Source organism: Ammospiza nelsoni, chromosome 3 (genome assembly GCF_027579445.1).
Source record: "Ammospiza nelsoni isolate bAmmNel1 chromosome 3, bAmmNel1.pri, whole genome shotgun sequence".
NCBI lineage: Eukaryota > Metazoa > Chordata > Aves > Passeriformes > Passerellidae > Ammospiza > Ammospiza nelsoni.
Window position 1 is genome coordinate 20,427,904 of NC_080635.1, and position 20,525 is coordinate 20,448,428.

At 45.1% G+C, this 20,525-nt stretch overlaps 1 protein-coding gene across 2 annotated transcripts in view; it reads right to left on the reverse strand.

Moving 5' to 3' along the window:
* Positions 1–19,101, reverse strand: part of TGFB2 (transforming growth factor beta 2) — a 58,577-nt gene extending 39,476 nt beyond the window's left edge. The window contains exon 1 of one of the 2 annotated variants that reach the window (XR_009418073.1): positions 18,241–19,101. Coding sequence is in view for 1 of the 2 variants with exons in the window: in XM_059468516.1 (XP_059324499.1) it covers positions 18,241–18,583 (343 nt within the window). In the remaining variant the exon portion in view is untranslated. The remainder of the gene's footprint in view (positions 1–18,240) is intronic. The other variant, XM_059468516.1, reaches the window with a different exon arrangement.
* Positions 19,102–20,525: the final 1,424 nt, after the last annotated feature.

Below are 20,525 nucleotides of genomic sequence, written 5' to 3' on the forward strand. Positions count from 1 at the left end.
TGAGCAGGTCTGAGCTGCAGCACGGAAGGTTAGCTCTAGGGATCATGAAAACCATTACACAACAAGGGCCATGCACAGAAAGCTCCCACTGCATCCAGAGTGAGGGGCAGGCTTCTGAAACCCTTCCCGTGGGAATGATTTTTACAGGATACCAATTACACACACAGAGACCAACTAACTTAAAAATTTAACAATGTTCCTTCAAAGCATTCTGTTTCCTGGGTAATGCACTTGGAAGCCTGCTGCAACTATCCTGGAACTAACTAATGAATCATAGCAGCTCCTTATGTTAAAGAGATAAGCCTTGTGTTAGAGGAATTTATACCATGATACTTGACATGTATAATAATGCAAGTATAATGAGTAAAATCTCTGGTATTAAAACCAAGTGTGTGCTCAAAACAACACAGTAAATAATTATAACTGATACTCTATTCCCTGATTGTGAATTCCCCAAACTAGGATGCTATGCTGCATGACACTTTCCTCCACTGGTGATTCATTATCTTGTGATTCCTTGTTAGATTGCTTGAAAAGTTACATTCAGTGTGAAGAGTGATGGGAGAATTTTTGTAAAATTACTATGACATGTTTTTTTTTTTTTTCTCTCCTTAGTCTTTGGCATTATTTCATGCTAAACTTTGAACTTGCTCCTTTCATTGATATGCATTTCAAGTTTAAAGTGAAACAGTCCAATAGCTGAAGCCAAGAGTTTGACCTCCATTATAACTGCTGTAATCTTCTGGGAAAATATCCTCATGACTCTAATTTCTCTTTTCAGACTCACCATGCTGCTGATGAGAAATAATAGTTATTGGGGCTGTAAGGCCAAGATTAATGTCTGGCTCTGTAAAAAAAGCCAACTCCAAACCAAAACAAAAAAAATGACCAGTAGCAGTGAATGAACACATGAAAACTCTCCATTTCTCATGTGCGATCACTTCCTAGATAAGCAATCTGGATGAGATGATGAACACTCTCACATGAAGAAATATTTCAGATCACAGGAAAATCTCTGGTTTCAAGCACGCGTGCCTTTTGCAGCGTAATTGATAATACCACAGAGCATCATTATCTGACTTGTCAGCTTAAATGGGAAGGTCTGTAGAGCTGGGAAAAGCACTGTGAGATCAACAGCGCCTCACGCACCAGGGCCCTGATCTCTCACTGGGACTTCAGGAACTACTGTAATACAAGTATTACAGCATTCTCCACTTTGCCTCAATTGGATAGTGTTGTTAGATGGATGCAGCATGTTTCTATCAAGAAATACTTGGCTGCGCTTCTAGAGGAGTGAAATGATCCCTGTAAATACACGGACAAATTGTGGTTGGCCCTTGGCTCCACACATCAGAAAACCTCTCTGTCAGCAGCTGCAATATGGGGTGAAAGTTGGCTGGTGCACTAGAAGGACCAGAATGGGAGCAAAGAAAAGGATCTCTGTTACAGGAGCTGTGGAGAGCCCTGACTCACTGAACATGGGCAGTTACAGCCTCCCCAGCTGCACCTTTCCTACCCATGGATGTTTTACTTAGCACCTCTCAATAACACCAAAGGGAAAAAAAAAAAAAAGTAACATCCATAGTGAACTTCTTTCTCTATTTTTCACTTTTTCCGGCATAGAAGAACAAGACTGCTTTCATGTAGATTTCTTCCCTTTGGTGGCATCAATAAAAGTTTAAAGCTCCTTGTCAAAGGCAATGAAAAGGTTACAAACAACACAGAGCATCTGCCAATGCCCCTGAACTAAGAGTGCTCATGCCCACCTGCTTAGCTGTCAATACCCAAAACCACAACCACTGCCTCATAATGCTAGAAGTAAGATGGTATTTTTGTATTTGTAACAAAATCTCTAAGGCAGAAGGATCCCAAGATCTCATAGGGTTTCCAATTTCCAGGCAGGGACACAAATTTTTAACAGAAAGATTTTGGTGGAGCAAATTCCATTTGCACAGCACACGAGATGTATTTGCTCTTGGTGGCACTGGCTGCTTTTTGTCAAGTCAGCCATCAGCAGTTTCTGCATCCAACTGCAGGATCATGAATTGCAACAATCCAAACTAGAAGTTGTAAAGCTCACCTCGCCATAACCAGACTTTCACAAAAGCAGATAAAAAAAAACCTCAAACAAATTGTTTCTTCCACCTTCAAAAACACATGGGAGCATGAGCAAAGTTTCCCCATGACACTGAGGTTTCGTACAGCTTAAAGATTTCACACCACTTTTGGTGCAAGTGCAGAATCAACTCCTCAGGGGAGGAGCTTTATCACCACTGGTAGGTCAGTTGTGACTTCAAGCAAAACCACGAATCTCTCACTGTTTGCTGACTCCACTTAAGGTTCATGGTAAAAGCTGAACTAGTTCAGATATAGAGGAATGTATCACTTAAAAAGGTGGCATGAGGGTCCATGGCATCTCCAGGTAGCACTGAAGTGCCTTAGGAAGAAGGCAAGCAAACAGTTACAGATTTAGGCAAGTCAGTCTTGGAGGCAAATAAAAGAAAGGCTTCTCCATGGGAGTCATTTTCACACTGGGACCTCTTCTGAAACATGTCTGTGATGAAACCATAAAAGGGATAGATACTTCCAAACTTTTTCCCAGAGGCTTAAAGCTTTCTTGCTTATGTATTTCTGATAAAGGCCCCAGCAATGAAGACCAAGGAATTAAGTTTAATTCGATTTTACAGGGAAACCTGCAACATTTCACTTCAGAGAACACTCCAAGAAGTAAAGCATTTGCAGTGCTGCTGACAGCAACTTGTCTGCAGGAGTCCAAAGCCAGAATGCAGTGCACTCCTCCTGCACAAGACTTCACCTCAGCAACAGGGCTGTGGTACTCTGCAACACTCAGTGCCCCCAAAAGCAAACCCACAAATCCAAACATGCCAAGAAATTTGGAAAAGAAAAAAAAAGGAATCAGAAGATTCCAGCACATCCAAACCCACCTATGATAAATAAAATAGAATAGGATAAACCATACTTGTTTTTAACAGAAGAAATGTATGTGGATGATTGTACAAAAAGGACACTCACAGCAGGTGAACAGTGATGGTGACCAGACAAGTGGGAGCACCCATCTTCCCTTATGAGCATTTTTAATCCATTGCTGTTTATAAGAGCAAGCTGCATTTTCTCCCTTTATAACTTTTTTTTCTATACAAATGGGCCTCACTAGTTAGATTAAGAAGTGGGAAGATTTCAGAGTGGTCAGGAAATTTCAGGAGTGCCTTGCAGAGAGTGGAGGAGATGAAAGCAAGTTCCTCCCGCCCCACCTCTGCCAGGAAGCACTCCTGTTCCCCTGGCAAGCAGCACAGCTGGCTGCCTGCTCCTGCTCGGCTAAGGGTCCAGGCAACAGCCCTTCCAAACTATTCCCTGGCTGCAGGAGGAAATGAAAGCAAGCTATTCTCAAGAAAAGCAGATTGGGTTGTCCAACCCTCTTACTCTGCGGAGAAAAAAAAAAATAAAAAGGAAAAAAGAATTATTTTTATTTACAAGAAGTAAAAGTATTATGAAGAAGGAAAAGCAAAGGAAAACTACGTTGGGGTTTTTTTTCATTGCAGAGAAGTAAAGATTCACAGACTCAAAGCACAGGCAACACATCTTTAAATGATTAAGATAAAGACAGCAGACAACAGATGAATGCTAGAGACAGAGGGAAGTGAAAGTTTTAAACCACATTAAAATTGTTCAATCCTTCCTGCTTTGTAACAGTAATTACAATTAAAATTATTTACACCCTTCTGCAGTGCAAATCAGGAACAGGAAAGCACAGAGATTTTAAGCCTCTCTCAGGACATCCCTGCAGCCACTGGAAGTGCCACTGGCTGCCCGCAAGCAGGGAACACACACCTGTCTGCCCATGCAAAGGCGCTCAGCTTTCAACTCCTTCCTCTGCTTCTTCACTGCAGCTGGCCAGGAAGCTCCCAGGCCACTTCTGAAGATCCCTAAAATGCATCATTTACTCCATGGGAAATGTGTCTGCTCACAGAGCCCAGAAACAGCCATAGAGATGGACGTGGAAGGATTAGAAGTTGTAGCACAGACAGGAGAGAATAGTACAATAAAACCTGGAGAAACTCCTCTGCAGAGCTTCAAGTTCAGCTAGGCACAAATCCTGCTACCATGGAATCATGGCTAACTCAGAGAGGATTAATGCAGAGGAACTGGTCACTCTCTTTGGCACAGTGACTTGTAAAAAAAAGTAACTACCTGGACTGCTCCATGAAGATACTTGCTAGAGTTAGTTCCAATTTAGTGCTCATGAGCATATCAACTCGTATTATTTAAGTACAGATAAGGAGCAAATGCCAAAGTCATTTACTAAGTAGCAATCACTAGGATGACTTATGATCCCTTATGCCCTCTACACTACTTTTGGTACAAGTGAAATTTCTTTATAGGTTAATGGCTCAGACCTCTGGGTAGGGTAGGAAGAACACATCCACTAACTACTTTGCACATGGAGTCACCAACTGAGTCAGTGACTTGGAGGTCTCCCATGTCTTGTGCTATTGAACATGGAAAAGAAACCCAAAAATATTATTTGCCTTCCAAAATTCTGGTTTCTGGCAGGAGAACTAACCTCACAGCTGGAGTGTCTGGCCCCTTGCTTCTCAGAGGAAGGGTTGCCAATGGTGCGAGCCCCAGATAACCCATCCCCACCCACCCTGCAGCCTGGAGCACTGGGTGCCACCTCTCCTCGTGCCACCAAATTCTGCCACACCGCGTCTTTGCACCTGGCTCCTGAGGAAATACGGTGACTTTCTGATAAGCTGGTCTCTACAGAACCCTGACTTTAGATCGCTGGCGCTTCAACAACTAAGCAACTTCAAAGAGCCAGACCTAAGTACTGATTTATTTCTAAGACAAAGCAAGGTGCTTGACAGGCAAGATTCAAAGCTCAGGTAGAAGACAGTACCTCATGTTCGGCACAAAATCGGGAAGTCCCTGATTTTGGGAGAACTGAACATATGAGTTTAGTATTATGAAGCATACAAAGATGATACAATGATGAACTGAATCAAGTGGACAGAAGTGTTTACAGAGAAAGCAGGACAGGAAAATGGAGTGACAGCTTGCTGGACAAGTAGAAATGATACACAATCAACAAAGACCACTCAGACTAGAAAATTGTCTGTGAACCATAATAAAACCACAAGAATGCCACCCTAAGAAGATAAAATTAAAAAGTGCAACTATGTATTACCAAAAAGCCTAAAACTAAAACTAATAGCTGCTGAGAACTACTATAACATCAGAAAACAAGAAGTGCAGATAACTGCATGACATGAAAAAACAAATGGGAAGAGCAGCTCCATGGCCGAGAAACTTAGACATGAAATTTACCTTAGTACTGAGGAAGCTTAACAGTGATATTCCTCCATTACATAAAAACTATTGAAGTACAGAAATATGAAATATACTTCTGTAGATACAAAAGCTAGGCAAGTATAAGATGAACAGATTTCTTATTTTTAATTCCAGCAGCAACTTAGAAGGCCTTAAAACAACATCGTAAAACAAGTAAGACTGGATAACTTGCATAAGGACTTTTTAAAGAGCTGTCCAGGAAAGAATGGAAATTATTAAAACTAGTTTTCAATCAATCCTAAACACCAAAAACTACCTTAAAGATTTGAGTCAGAATGTAATTGTTCATACACAATCCTAACCAGGCAATCCGTGATATCGCACTTACACAGTCAGCCTTATACTGATCCCAGAAAAAATATGTGAAGTGTGGGAATGAGGATGAGCTCAGAGGAACTAAGGGAGTATAATCCATAGCAGCTCAGGCAAAGAGATCCCACTGGTCTGTACCTTTGAGTGCAAAAGAGACCTTTTTGCTCTTTACCCTGGACTTTACTAGCAGCAATTCAAGCTGCACCAGTGAGTGACACGGGCAGGTAAGACAACTGTTTTAATATAATGTACTTGGGCAGCTGCAAGACATTTAAGCTGGTGCTACATAATGGCTTCATTAGGAAACAAGAACAACAGGACACCAACAGGGCCAGGCAGTAAATTAATCAAAGCCTTGTGTTTTTATGAGACTTCAAATACAATGGTAGACAGCAAACCATTATTGAGAGGAAAGCATCTACAAAGGTCCCACTTTAATGTACTCTACTATCTAATATTTTCATCCATCATCAGGAAGGAAACCAAACCATTACTAATCAACTGCAGATTCAACAATGATATGGGTGTGTTAAATAATGAAGAAGATGCACTGAAATAGAGTGACTTGAATCCTGAATTATCAAGATGTCCATGTTTTTCAGTATGGGAATACAGCTGTAGGACAGAGAAAGTGGACCATACTCACAAAGTAGGAGACTCCATCTGATGATAGTCAGCATCTCTGAAAAGAACTTGGGAGAGACCCTGGTGGATAATTACCCAAGCATGAATTTTAACTTCTCCTCATAGAGCTCCTGGCAAAGTTACTGCCAAAGTTAGCTGCATGAACTGTGTAGTATTGAATTAAAGGAATTTGCAACATGCATGTAACTTGATAATAGCACAGCCACTCCTGAAATACTGTGTCCAATACTGTTGTCCACAGTCTCAGCAGAACATGAACAAAGCAGAGGAGTTTTAGAGGGGAGCCATGAGAATAACTGAAACGGCTAGGAAGTATCTCATGGATTACATACAATGCACTTAACTTTAAAGAGATGTGGCTTGATCCCAGTCTACAGATCTGAAAGACATCTGAAATTGGATAAAGCAGCCTGTGCCAAGCTCCTGGCTGCTTATTGCAGGGTCTTCCAGCAGCCATGCCTGCTTACTCTCAGCCAGATCTGTTCCCCCTCCAAAACTTCAATTTTTTGTGGGTACCTACAGAAAGCCCACAGATCTGACAATGGGTCTTCAAAATAGCAAATGAAGGTTTAAACCAGATTCAAATTCTAGAACTTGAAGCTAAACAACTTAAACCACAAAGATACTCATTTTTAGTCCCTGTAATTACTCAATAGAATAATTTACAAGTGTGTAGTGAACTCTCTTTCAAAAATTAATTAATACAAAACTCATTGGCCTGGAATATGCAGGTAGAGAGATCAGAAGACCATAATCAGGGCCTCCAGCTTTTTTAACCTGTCCATTCTATCATAACTCAAAGCTTCCCAGAGCAGTATCAGTCTCATCCTTTCTGAAGTATGACACCAACTGTTGATTAGCAATGAGTGTGAACAGACCTGAAAGACCCTGAGAAGAACACCTCATTCTTGCTGAGATGAGCACCTCCTTCAGCTGCCAGGCAACATACAGGCTCAATTAGAAAGGTGTCTGCAGGTCTGGCTGTACTTAAATTAAGGCACTTTATATCCTGCGACATTAAAATATCGCCTTATATTAAACAAGAACCAAAACACTTGGATTCATAACCTGAATCAAATAAAATCTCATCCCACCAGGACACAGGAAGTACCACATAGATAGAACACCAACCGAGCTTTTTGCTTTGCTTTTTTGCAAAAAAGAAAACACACAAACCCCCGACAACCTATGCTGGATGTTGAGTCCTTTCAGGCTTTGAGAAGTGTACAGTACAAATATGATACAAAACAGCATTCAGGACATTTCTTATCAGCAAAGCAGATTGAACTGCCTCAGTCTTCATCTGAACAAAAGGCTGGTATTCTCCAAGGCTACAAAGAAACCACTCCTTTCGGTGCTGCTTACAGCCCTGGCCACAAGGACTGTTCCTCTTGCCTAAACAATCGCTGCACAGAATCCAGTTTCAACATCACAGGAAAAAATCTGGAGTGACTTTACTGACTCAAATTAAATTGCTCCACTTCTTCATCCATGCAAAAAAATGTATCTCAGAAGTTAACTCATTATTTTGTGAGCTTAGAGACACATCAAGTCAGAGAGGCTTTATGTAAAACCACATGCACCTTCATGCTATAAGCACAGCTCCTGTTCCCAAACTCCTTGGCTTTCCAGCTTGTAAACTCAGAATATATCATGTAGCAAAAAGACTTTCAGAAATGGTCCTCCTGGCTCCCGCTCCATGCAGAACTGACTTCTAAGATTTTATTGATAACATAAAAACATCTTGTTGGCTTAGCCCTGACCTTTCTCTACAGTCCACTGCACAGAGATTTGCCACATTCTCAGTCAAAGCCTTTAGATTCTTCCCTGCTCTGGGCACTGAGGTCTGATTTTGCACATGTTCCTAAGAAGCCTCTGGATGTGGAGTGATGAACTTCTAGACAAAAACTCGCTGTAGGGAGGATGATAAAGATATATTATGGCATGTTTATTTGCCAAGACCTTTGCAGTCAGATGGTCATTTATTTTAGACCAGGGAAGATGTGGAATACCTAAGAAGTGCAGGACTTTAACTCATTCCTCCTTCTCTGCATTCTGCAGTTCTTGCCATATTGCCACCATATGCTGATGCCAGATGACATCTGCCAACAAATGTAGTCCATCAATAAGGCTAACTAAGGTGTTTATTTTCAAACGTGGTGTTTGTTTTTCAGGGCCTTATGCAGAAGAATGTCTCCAGTGGAAGCTCAATAAAGGGCAAAGCACCATATTCCAGTAATACGCCCCAATATATATTGGAGATGTGGCTACTCCCTGAAACAAAGGAATGACACCTAATACCTGACAAAAGACTTCTGCAGCCAGTGGAAAGACTTCCAGCAGGCTTTGGACCAGGGCCCTTAATCTGGGGAACATACTCTCAAACAGCAGAGAAATGGAAAGGTTTGACTGCATCATGTATAGTTGGCCCGGTGATGCCAAGTGCGCATGAGGCAGATCCCTTTCCAGACTCCACCCCAACAAATACACTTCCAGCCAGAGAAAATTAGGTTTCCCAATACAGTGTGGTAAATAATGGGACTGCAGCTTGGAAAGAAGCAAGTTCCTTCAGACATATGATATTGTTGTAATAGACTATGGCCACCTTCATAAATACCTCTTTTACTAGATTTTTTTGGGGCTCTTTTCTTCTGTGATTAGCAAGGGGAATGCTAAACTTCCAAATACGTGGCTCCTAGCATCAGGGAGCAATGCAAGCTGGAATCCAGATTCAAAGAGGGAGAGAAAGGTCAGGCCCCCAGCAATCTGTTCCAAGCCCATCCAAACTGGGCCAAAGCTGCTCACTTAGCTCCGTTGCTTTGCACACTGTATATCCTGGCAGGGAGCCTCTCAGCTCCTATCACATCACCAGATCAGAACAGCAGATTGATTTTCAAGAAAGCTGGAACTTGTTCCCCCCTCACAGACCTAGGGATGTGTGTCTGCTGCAATACCCTGCCATCATGGGCTGGATAAACATGCAATGAGCACGACAAGCAAAACCTACAGACATCTTTCAGCAAACCTCAGTGTTGAAATGTGGCTACTTCACTTCCAAAGCGTGCATCAAGAAAAATCTGAGCATAAAGCAGTGATTGGCACAAGACATACAAGGCCTTGCTCTGCCAGGGAGGCCCAGAGCCAACTGCAACAGCCAAGAAAACTGGGTTGGATCTCTTGGAGATTGGGCGAGAATGAGAACATCAATGATCTGCACAGATCCAACACATCTCCAGACTGTTTACAATGTCCTATCATGTTGGAGAATACAATATATCATTTATCCTTCCTTGAAGGCAAATATCCCTTATATCCCCTGCAGGCATTTGAAGGCAGAAATGAACTGCCAGTGGACCTGAACTTTGGCATTCATAAATTTTGCTTGCTAGGCATTCATTAATTGCTCTGCTTAACTATTCTCCAGTCAGCTGGATCAAATCCTGCACCAAAGCCTCCAAGCACAAAGGGCAGGAACTATGATGCAAAGGGCAGAGCTGCCCCTCCATAGTCAGGGAGAGCAGAGATGTCTCTCAGCTTTGCTAGTCTGGGCCACCCATGAGACCAAGCAGAGACGGGACCAGGAGCAGCAGCCTGCCCGAGGCTCTGGTGAACACCAGGCTCTGATCACCACTTGTGCCATTGTTTCAACCCACTGCTGCATCAGAAGAGGCAGAATTTGCAGCATTGTTTTTACATGCTGTTTGGAAGATGTAAAGTTTTGCAGGTGTTCTTTCAAGTGTACATCTTGGCAGGCCTAGAGATCTTTATGACTGTTTGCCCAAAGCCCAAAAGAAGTAATTTTATACATACTGGACAATGCCCACGCAAATAAGCAAGGACTGCTCTCTCAATCTGGGATACTGGACATCAGCTGTAAACATAACTGCAGGCTCAAGATTAGTAAGTATTATTTTGCAGAAGCCTCCATCAAATAAGTGATTGTGAGGTGTTTTCTGACCACTTCAAAAGAGTCAGTGTGCTTACACCTATTAGTTTATCAGCCTTGTGATTACAAAGTTCACCCACAGGGCTGGGGGATTTTGTGGATTGTTTTTTTTTTCCACCCCAAGGAATGAAAACCAACATGTTCTGATTCCTATCTTTCAATCATCACTATGGTAAAGATATATTACCATCACTATTTCAGCTGAGATAGCTGCTGAATTGCAAATGCTGTAAGTAAACAAAAACAAGTATAGGAGAAGGAACTTCAACAGGCTTAGCTTGCCTTTTAAAATTCAAAGCAGGGATTTAAAAGAGATGAAGCCAGAGAAAACATTGGATACTAACACCAGCCAAACAGGGAAAAATAACGAAGTTGTAAGCCTGAAAAACTGAAATGGAAAGAATGACAGATTTACGGCTGCATTTGATGCACATAACCACCGATAGACTCTCCCCAGGAAGTGTTGAAATTACCATCACTGAAATGAATCCAGAAGCTAAAAATTAAATTATCTTTCCCAGAACATTCCAATTTGGGCTTTGGCAACAACAGCTGTTTCAATGCTGTGAGACCCACGCACGCGCGCGTGTGCACGCCTGCACACACGCACCGCGCCCCGAGCACAGCGTCCCCTTTCACCGAGACCTCCCTCCGAGCCCTCACAAAGTCAGCCTCAACTCACGGGCACTCTGCAGAGTCTCTGCTTCAAAGTCTCTGCTCAAATGCACAACTGTCAGATTAAGCAATCCATAAGGAGTCTTACAGCAGCTCCAAGTTATGAATGAATGGTTATTTGTGAACTTGCCTGTCAAGACAGATGCGGTATTTGTCAGTGCAGCGTGGGTTAGATACGATGGGAAGGAGCCAAACAAGCAAAGTGAAAGGTCAGTATCACAACATTTTCCTTCCCCGCCCCTCCTCCGTTTGCCTAAAACTATGCCACAGCTTTTGCTGAAGTCCAATACAGTAGTCTATTTTTATGCAACTTACCATGCTTATTTGAAAAGCAACATTCAAGCAAGAAAAACAAAATAAAAGTGTGCACAGAGGGAGAGAAGAACAGGAACATTCTGATGCAAGAAAGCTACAGAAGAGGGATAAATCCAAGACTGGCAGAAAACAGCATACCTTTAGAAATGTGGTGACACTTGAATCAAGACCACCCTGTGGAAGCTGAAATACAATGCATTGTTTTCCTTGCATTAAAATGTAGTATTACAAGGATTACAGGTTAATTCATGTTGGAAGTCCAACCTCCAGCTCAAAGCAGGGTCGGCTATGAGGTCAACTTATGTTTTATAATTTATACAGTTATTTTTAATAACCTGAAGTCAGCACCACACTGTACTAAGTATTATATAACAATAAAAAGAGGCTCCCTCCTAAGGGGGATTCAGAGGAAAAGCTCAGCTCTACAATGAAGAGCCTGAACATGTCAATGAGCATCGCACCTGAAATGAGAAGCACTTCTCAGTCACTGTCCAAACTAAAACCTGAACAAGGGAGAGATGTTTCAAAGATCCTCTCCACACTCTGCCATAAATCTGCTGCAGGGGTGCCTGTGAGGTTCAGCATCTCCTGAAACCAAACATGGATGCCAGAGAGCCCAAACAACACAAGATGTATTCCAGCAGAGCCTGTCTGCTCACGGTGAGCGAGCAGTCTCTCTGCACAGCTGCCTTAACCCATCCAATGGAGCCTCCAATACAAGGAGCCAGAAGCTTTCCCAGTGGCATGAACTGCCATGTTCCCTTCGGAACACCTGGCTGTTTGAAAGAATGCTCTTTAATCCAAAGAAGCAACTTCTCTACTGTGGACCAACTTGTATAGCATCAAAAACACGTAAAAAACTGTTCAGACCAGACAGGTCTAACAAAGCCAGGTCTAGCACTTCATTTCTGCAAAGCCAGTCCTGTGCCATTCAAGCTAAGAGAACCACAGCAGTGAACAGCCTCATGAGTAACTCATAAATCCAAACACCACTGGTCACACTGGAAGGAGATAAAACACAACCCCTGACACTAAGGCTTTTTTCCCCCAACATTTTATTGTCTTGTTACAGACAAATCTTTCAGTTTCTCCTCTTTACCTTGCAGCTGTGTGCTTTGTGCAGTCAGGTGCCCAGCTGTAATCACTTAACACGGCACAGACAGCAAGGACAAGCACGGGGGAGATGTTTTAAGAAGAAACATTGCTGCTTCAGATTGACTACTACAGGAGGCTAAGTGAGAGTGATGCTGGAGCTAGGCACTGACTATCCACAGCACAGACTGAAGGGGAAGCAAACAACAGCCTGTGGTGGAAAGCAGGGTGCGAGCTTTCCCTAAACAAACGACCAAGCCAATCCTTTTAATCAAAACAAACCAGCAGAAACATCCGTAACACATTATTACATTAAATAATACCTGGGGAGCAAATCATCCTTAAGCTAAAAGCTGCCTGCTTGAAAACCTGCTGCATGTGGTTTCACAACAGGAACAAAAACATTTGTGTATCTTCACTCATGACTCGTTTTGTCACCATACCCTGGGGTTCCTCTCTTTATCCGTAATACAGGAGCAGTCTAGCACATCACAGCAGCTGCCCAACAGGGCCAGCCTTCTTCAGGATCACTGAAGAGTTTCTTCTTTCCCCTCTAAAATATGCTGTAAAGCATTTCCTTCTCACAGGGCTCCCATGCCCCAGTGGCAGATCTCAACACAGTGAGAGGGATTTGAACTGTCGGGCTTTCTTCATCCCTGCAAGTGCACCATAAATTGGGCCCCAACTCAGGAAGCTAATTAGGCATACACAGAGCCCTAATGCTAATAAGCCTGTTCATGTGTGTGAAGCTCCGTGCATGTCTCAGGGCTGTGCTGAAGAAGCTCACTGAGAATGACAGCCAGTTCTCACATTCATCCTCTTCCTCACTGCTGGTGCAGACAGGAATCTCCAGCTGACAGCAAAATGCTGGAAGTAGTAACTTCAAAGTAGCCCAGCCATCCTGATGGCCACTACAGATCTCACGCAGAGTACCAAAGAGGAGAAAGGCTAAAACCAGTATCTAATGAAGATGATGCTCTGCTTCACCAGTATCTAATGAAGATGATGCTCTGCTTTCCTCACTCAATCACCCACTCACAGTAGTCCTGGGCACTCCCTGCACATCTCCGGCCAGGAGAAGAAGACAAGGGCACATTTCCAGAAAGGTCTCTGGGACTATAAAACATTCACTGTCAATGGCTGGAGGGTGGGGAGCAGCAGGGCACTGCTGCATATTCACCAAAAGGGCTTTTAAGTATGGGAACAGGCTGCCCAGAAAGTGGCTGAGTCATCATCCCTGGAGGTATTTAAAAGTATACCTGTGGCACACAGGGACATGGCTGAGTGGTGAACTTCACAGTGATAGGTTAACACTTGTACTCAGATGACATAAAAAGTCTTTTACAAACTAAATGATTCCACGATTCGTTCAAATCTTCTCACTCACCAAACTACAGTAAAAAGTGCCTCTTTCAAACAGACACAAGAGACGAATTCCAGGAGGGTAATGGAAAGGACTTGGGAATATAGCCCTGTCTTGTAGCTCATCTGACCAGGCAGTATCAAAGAGGGGGGTCATGGGTGTTTAGCTTTTCTGTAGGCTTCATCCTCTGGAAGGAACTCGAGGACCATGTATCACTCCAGACTGCCTCCTGGACCTTCCCCCTGCTTCCCAGCTTGGCACCCTGCTCACAGCAAAAGTGGCTGGTGATTCAGAAGCCAGGCAGGAAGCACATGTGGTGCTGCCCTTCATTAGTGCACCAGAGCATGTTATTTTATTATCCCTCTCAGTATGTAGAGGACTACTGTCTAGAAAATTACCCTGTGCCTTTCTAAAGCCATTTGCAATTTCCTGGGGTTTTTCACCTACGAAGACTGCATCAAGTGTCATTCCTTATGGAATAAGGAACTGTTCCCCCCATGTCCCTCCTTGGGAAAGCCTTCACATTGCTGTCTGTAATACAGAGACTATGCCTGGCAAACACCATCTCCACCAAGAGATGCTTCAGAGCACAACCGTAGGTCCAGCATAGCTAGAAATTTTTTAAATAAGTTGTTCCTTCTGAGTCTGTTCCCATATAATTAATAACACGGGAAAGCCTGTCAGGTTGGACTGTGTGCTGTGCCAAATGCAAACACAGGTGAGCTGTTAACATTGTGGTAATGATGCAGTCAGTGCTGGGAGCCGTCTGCAGGAGCTGTTCTGGTACCCTGAAGACAAGGAACCCACATATGTGTAATTGCTGGTAAATTGAGTCCTTGTTGATAAAGTAGAAGCATGTCACTGTGCCCTGACAGCTTATAATGTTGTCTTTCATGGGGCAAATATTCAGCAGAAGGATGGCCTGTGTAAAGCAATATTCATGGGACAGAGCTCCCGAGAAGACTAATCCTAACCACCAGGGCAGGATGGAACCCATAGAGGCTCCTTCACACTATGACAGCTTAAAACTCATGAAAAAACAGGCCCAAACCCAGAAGAACTGTGTTTTCTTAGCCTAATGAGTACTTATAAACCTATCTTCAAGAATGCAGAAAACTTGAAAATTTACCTGCATTGGCCTTAAGCTATCTCTGCAAACCAGTTCACTGACTGTAGCAGAAATTGCTTTGAATGAAGATGATAGAATGGGCCTTTGCCTCCAAATACAAGTGTTGCCTGTTCTTCTCAAGTATGCCTGTTGTTCATTAGCATTACAATTCACAATCCTTAATTGTGTTGGCATTTAATTTCTGTTTACTCTCAGTGCAATAGCAATCATCACCTAGCTTAAGTATCAGGCCCTAGATATTCAGGGAACAACTGGTAAGTAATAAGCTTCTAGTGTGATCCAGGATTCACAGTAACCAGTTTTAAGCATTTACTCAGGTAACTTTGCCTAGACACAAAACTCCCAAGAACTCTGCGATGTCATGCTCAGAGAACACCATATCCAGCCTTCCTCTTTAAACTCCTCTGAAAAACCTTTAAATTCTGAATTTAGGAGAAATTCAGACTCACACAGATGCATACTGTCCTGAGCACAAGGTATGTTTGACAGACAAAAGCTTTCTGTTTCTTCCAAGTGTCTTTGTAGTACTTTTTCTGACACTTCTTTTGCATCTGTTGCTTTTGGGTCATGCAGTCCCTGACTCACTGAATTTCACCTATATCTCGATGTGTCCTTAACCTCAAGTGGACCCTCAAGCCAGATGCCCCCTTAATTCCTCAGTGCAAACTATCACTAAACCTTAGCACAACTTTAGTTTGAGCCTTAAATTAACAGCATGTGAAAAGATTAATATGAATAATTTCAAAACTAATCAGATCCCTTCTTTAAATGTTGACACAGTATTATTTATATCCCGTAAATACCTTCTTGACTAAAATTCATCCCAGGAGATTGGCATCTTGCCAGTTCTATTCATATTTACTGTATTTATACAGTACAGTTGGCCAAGGATAATATTTAAGACAAAATATGCCTTAGGGTATATACAGTATCTCTTATAGTTTTCCTTTTAAATCTCTTCATTGCTAAAAATATTTAGTCTGAACTTTAGAAAATGCTCCACTAAGACCTATCAGCGATCTGTAGTGATATATTGGTGACTATGAGTATAATTAGAGCATATTTGTAATACTTGGGTTGTAGTCAGTTTCTGAACATTAACAACTTGTGGTAAAAACTGAACCACTGATCTTTCCCATGCCTGCCTTCCAGCAGCTTTTGACCTCCAGTGCATTCACACTGATGCCCTTCTCCCTCCTACCACTCTCCAACACAGCAGACACTGCAGAGTTAAAAAAATCCACTCTGAAGTGCTGATGAGAAAGTGCCTGTGGCCGCCAGAGCTGCGCTTTCAATTTCTTCCTTTAAAATATGGTGGAGTGATTTCTTCCTTACTGTCTTTTTTGGAAAGGTTCGCTCCATCCAGCGTAACTAGAGAGCAGTGGAAAAACAGTTAACCTACTTACTCTGATGTTAGCGACAGCCTGCACAGTAGTGCTGGGTGTGCTGGCCCTCGCATCCCAAACGTCTGATGCACTCTGTTGGTAGATACCTGCAATCTCCTGCGCTCCTCCACAGCCTCCATCGATACCTCACACCAAACCTGGCCCCTGACAGCGTTTTAAAAATAGATCCTCTTTTGCCAATATCATCCAATTCACACACCACAGATATTTTAATTTTCTGGGAAGTATGCAGCTGCATTTTGGACTGCTGGGTCTCCGCAGTCTGCTGAAGCGAGGACTGATGTGCTCAGGACAGATGCACTTTACAATTCTCAGAGACTCTCTGCTACAGGGCCAACTCCCCAAACCAAGGCACTGCTAGAGGTCTTCCCAACCTTTGCCCATAGGTGCTCCTCTGCCCCGGGTATGATCTAACAGATCTCAAAACGAAATGCTGACTTCTACCACAACCACCAGCAAAATAATACAGCACATCAACGTGGAAAACAAGCATGACTTCTGTGTTCTTGCTATGGCTATGAATTATATTGAACTGCTCTGCTCATACCCACTTGGCTCCAAATATGCAGGGTTTTTTTTTAAAAATAAAGTATTTCTTCCCCAAGGGTAACAAGGGTGGAGTGTATTTATCATGGCTATTAAGGATGGTGCCATAATTACAATAATAAAATGGCTCTGACTGCCAGGATGTCCTGTACCTGATGTTGTCATTTAAGACTAAAGGAAGAAAGGGAGGCAGCTGCACAGAGCGTGGGGCTCAGATACCTTGGCTGGCATCCTAGGACTATCCCATGCAAGACAGAGCAAGCCCCAAAGCTACAACTTGCTAAACCAAAAATAAATAAGGGGAAAATGCAATTAGAAACTCTAGGATAAAGTTACCAAGATGGCTGAATTATCTATTTAAGCAAGAGCTATGTGCTTTTGAGAAACAGACAGCAAGTATATAGGGCATCAAGTGGTGGGGGAGGGAAGCGAGCTAAATGAAATGACTAGGGACTAGGGTTTGGTTATGTGAACGGTGAAGTTATTTTCTGCTTCTGGTATTTCACTTTCCTCGGTATGATGATGATCTAGATTCTTTTAAGGCAGTGCGGTGCTTTTTCTTTCTTTTTTTTTTTTTTCTATGCACTTAAGCTTCACTACCAAAACAAAAAGGCACGTAATTATGATTATTAATCATTCTAAGTGGATTTGGTCAGCACAGAGCATTTGTACCCCTTTTTTTTTCTTTTTTTTTTTTTTCTTTTTTTTTTCTTTTTTGTGCTAAACGTGGCATGGATCACCAGAAGGTCGTTAAAAAAGGCAAAAGGTAGACGGGCTGAGACAGGTTCCAAGAACCGAAGCTACCCAGAAGGGAAAAGTTTTTCTGTACCTCAAATGAGAAGTGCCCACGAACCGAAAGGGGAGGTTAGTTAAAGTGGGAAGAGGAGGGAGGACGTCTCTGTCCTCTCTGAGCACCTACGCGAACAGCAGTCCCCGGGACAGCGTTCTAAAGGGACACACACAAGACGAGCTGGCAACCTTTTTTTTTTTTTTTTTAAGACCTCCTCTCCTTTTCTTTTCAGTTATGGAGAGATGGAAACCTGCCCGTTCCAGACACTCCAAGGGAAACAAGAGCAGTGGAAAGATATTGGCTCTTTCTGGAGGCTGCACACGGGGCTGCCGGGGAGGGAGCGGGATCCCGGCAGGGGGAACTGTGCCCAGGTACGGGGGGCGGGCAGCACAGGCACCCCCAGGAATCCCGAGGGGACCCCACAGGGGTCTGGGGCAACAGGTGATCCCCCAGGACATACCCACCCAGTCACGGGTACCCTGCCACCTAAATTAAACCCTACAAGCCGCCACCTAAGCGATGCTGAGCGTGACAAGCGAGCCGAGCGAAGAAGGCAGAGTTCGATGCTTGGGGGTGCTATTTAAAGGCGCTGAGCACCGCTAAGCCTCGGGGGCGAAATTACGCACGCATGCACACACACAGAGGACTTACTTTCGGGGTAAAAAGGCTGCATGTCTATTTTGTAAACTTCTTTGGCATAATACTCCTCGTCGCTCCTCTCCCTCTCGCAAGTGGCGGCTCTGTGGTTGGCTTTTTCCTGCAGCAGGTCCCTGGTGCTGTTGTAGATGGAGATGACCTCCGGGGGCACCTCCTCGGGCTCGGGGTACTCGTCCGGGGGGCTGGTGAGCTTCAGCTTGCTCAAGATCTGCCCCCGGATTGCCTCGATCCTCTTGCGCATAAACTGATCCATGTCGAGGGTGCTGCAGGTAGACAGGCTGAGAGCCACGGTGGCCAGATCCACGGTGAGGAGCACGCTCAGGAGATAGCAGTGCATTTTAAGTGTTTAAATACAGCGCCCCCCCCCCAAAAAAAAAAAAAAAAAAAAAAAAGTGACCTTAACAACGAACGACAACAAGAAAAAAAATTCAAAAAGTAAAAAGGGGATCTGTGCAAACAAAGGGGAGATCTGCAGACAAAATGCTCTTAAAATCTGGGCTGCGAGAGCGGCCCGCAATCGGAAAACGCACGGGAGGCGCTAGTGAAAAAAACACCACTAATATAAAAAAAAAAAAAAAAAAAAAAAGGAGAAAAAGAAAAAGCAAGTTGCTACAACTAGATAAAAATTCGGGAGCGGAATGAACCGGACAGCAAAAAAGGAGGAGGAAAAAAGCCCCCAAACAGATACAACAAACCTGCAAATCAAGTAAATGGCAGAGAGGCTGCTCTCAGCGCGCTGTAAAACAAAAATCTGAAGTGGTGGAGGAGAGAGGGGGGAGGAAAAACCCAAAAAAAAAGGAGGAGGACGAGAAGGCGCAGTGATGGGTATCGCAGGGCGCTGCCGCAGCCGGCAGAGAGAGGGTGCCGGCGCGGCGCTCAGCCCCGCCGTGCGCCCGCGGCGCCCGACGGCTCCCGGAGGGCAGCGGCAGCGGCACCGCCCCGCGCCCGGCGGCGCTCAGCCCCCGCGGCGGCGCGGGCGGGCACCGAGAGCCGCGCACGTGTGCGCCCGGCCGGCGGCGCCGAGCCCCGGGCCCCGCGCGGCGCGGCGGCAGCGGCAGGCGGCGGCTCCGGCCCCGCGGCGGCGCCCGGCGCCCGCGGCGAGCGGCGATCCCCGGTCCGGCCGCGTCCCGCAGGCTGCTGCGTGCGCCCCGCGCCGCATGCACCGACCCACCCCCGCCCGGGCCGCTGCGCGCCGCACAGCTCTTCCCAGCTCCCTCCTCTTCCTCCTCCTTCCGAAACGCCAACCCCGCGCCGCAGTCAGCGAGGCAGCGCCGCCGCGCCCCGGCAGCCTCCCGCGGGTCGCAGGCGCGGAGCCGGCCGCCCGGGGCTGGCCGCAGCGCAGCGCCGCTCTACCCGCCCGCCGGCCGGCCTCCCCCGCGGGGCTGGGGCTGGCCCCGTCCCCGGCGGCTCTAGCGCTCCGCCCGGCGCCCCCCGCCTGCCGCCCCCGGCCCCTCGGCTCTCCCTGCGCGGAGGGGACGGGTGCCAGCAGATAACATCACGGCCGAGCAGGGAGAGGGAGATTTATACGATCTCCCCGCCCCACGTGCTCGGCTCGCTGCGAAGTGACGTGGAGGGGCTGCGGGAGCGGAGGGCTCCGCGCCGCCGCCCGGCTATTTATTCCCCTCCGCGCCACCCGCCAGGGACTCGCCGCAGCCCGGCCGCTGCCGAGGTGCCTCAGCCCGGGGCGAGGAGAGGCGAGGCAGCCCGGAGTCGAGAAGGAAAAGCAAGTCCTGCCAGGCTTTTATTTTATTTCTTTTTAAAATAAAGGCTTTAGTGCTTCTTGCACCTATTATTAAAGTAATTGGGCCAAATAGCACTCTGGCGTTAGAGGAAGAATAACACGCCTCTTGGACACCTCTCAGACGCGTTCCTGTTCAAGGTTGCGGGGCAGCTCTGCCCGCTGCTCTGTCACAGAACGCTCTTCGGCACTGCCCCTCGCTTTCACTTCCAAGCGTGTTTTGGGCAATGCTCGCTGTTCCCCGGATCCCTTGGTAATCGGTACTACCGGCCAAGGAGGGAGAGACCACAGTTGAGGAGGATTTGCTCCTTTGCAGAGGTCTCCACTTCTGTCAGAAGTGTGCAAATACATCCTCATCTGCACTTGACAGAAACTCTCAAGCCCCAAATGCTCTGGCTATGCCTGTAATTCAATTTTTCCGCTGCCTCTTTTGGCCAACAAACATCACAGCCTCCATCCATACCCTACTCTGCCCCAGGGAAATCACTCCACAGTCTACTAGGCATCCCTCAACTTAATGCCATAAAGCTTTTCTTTTACA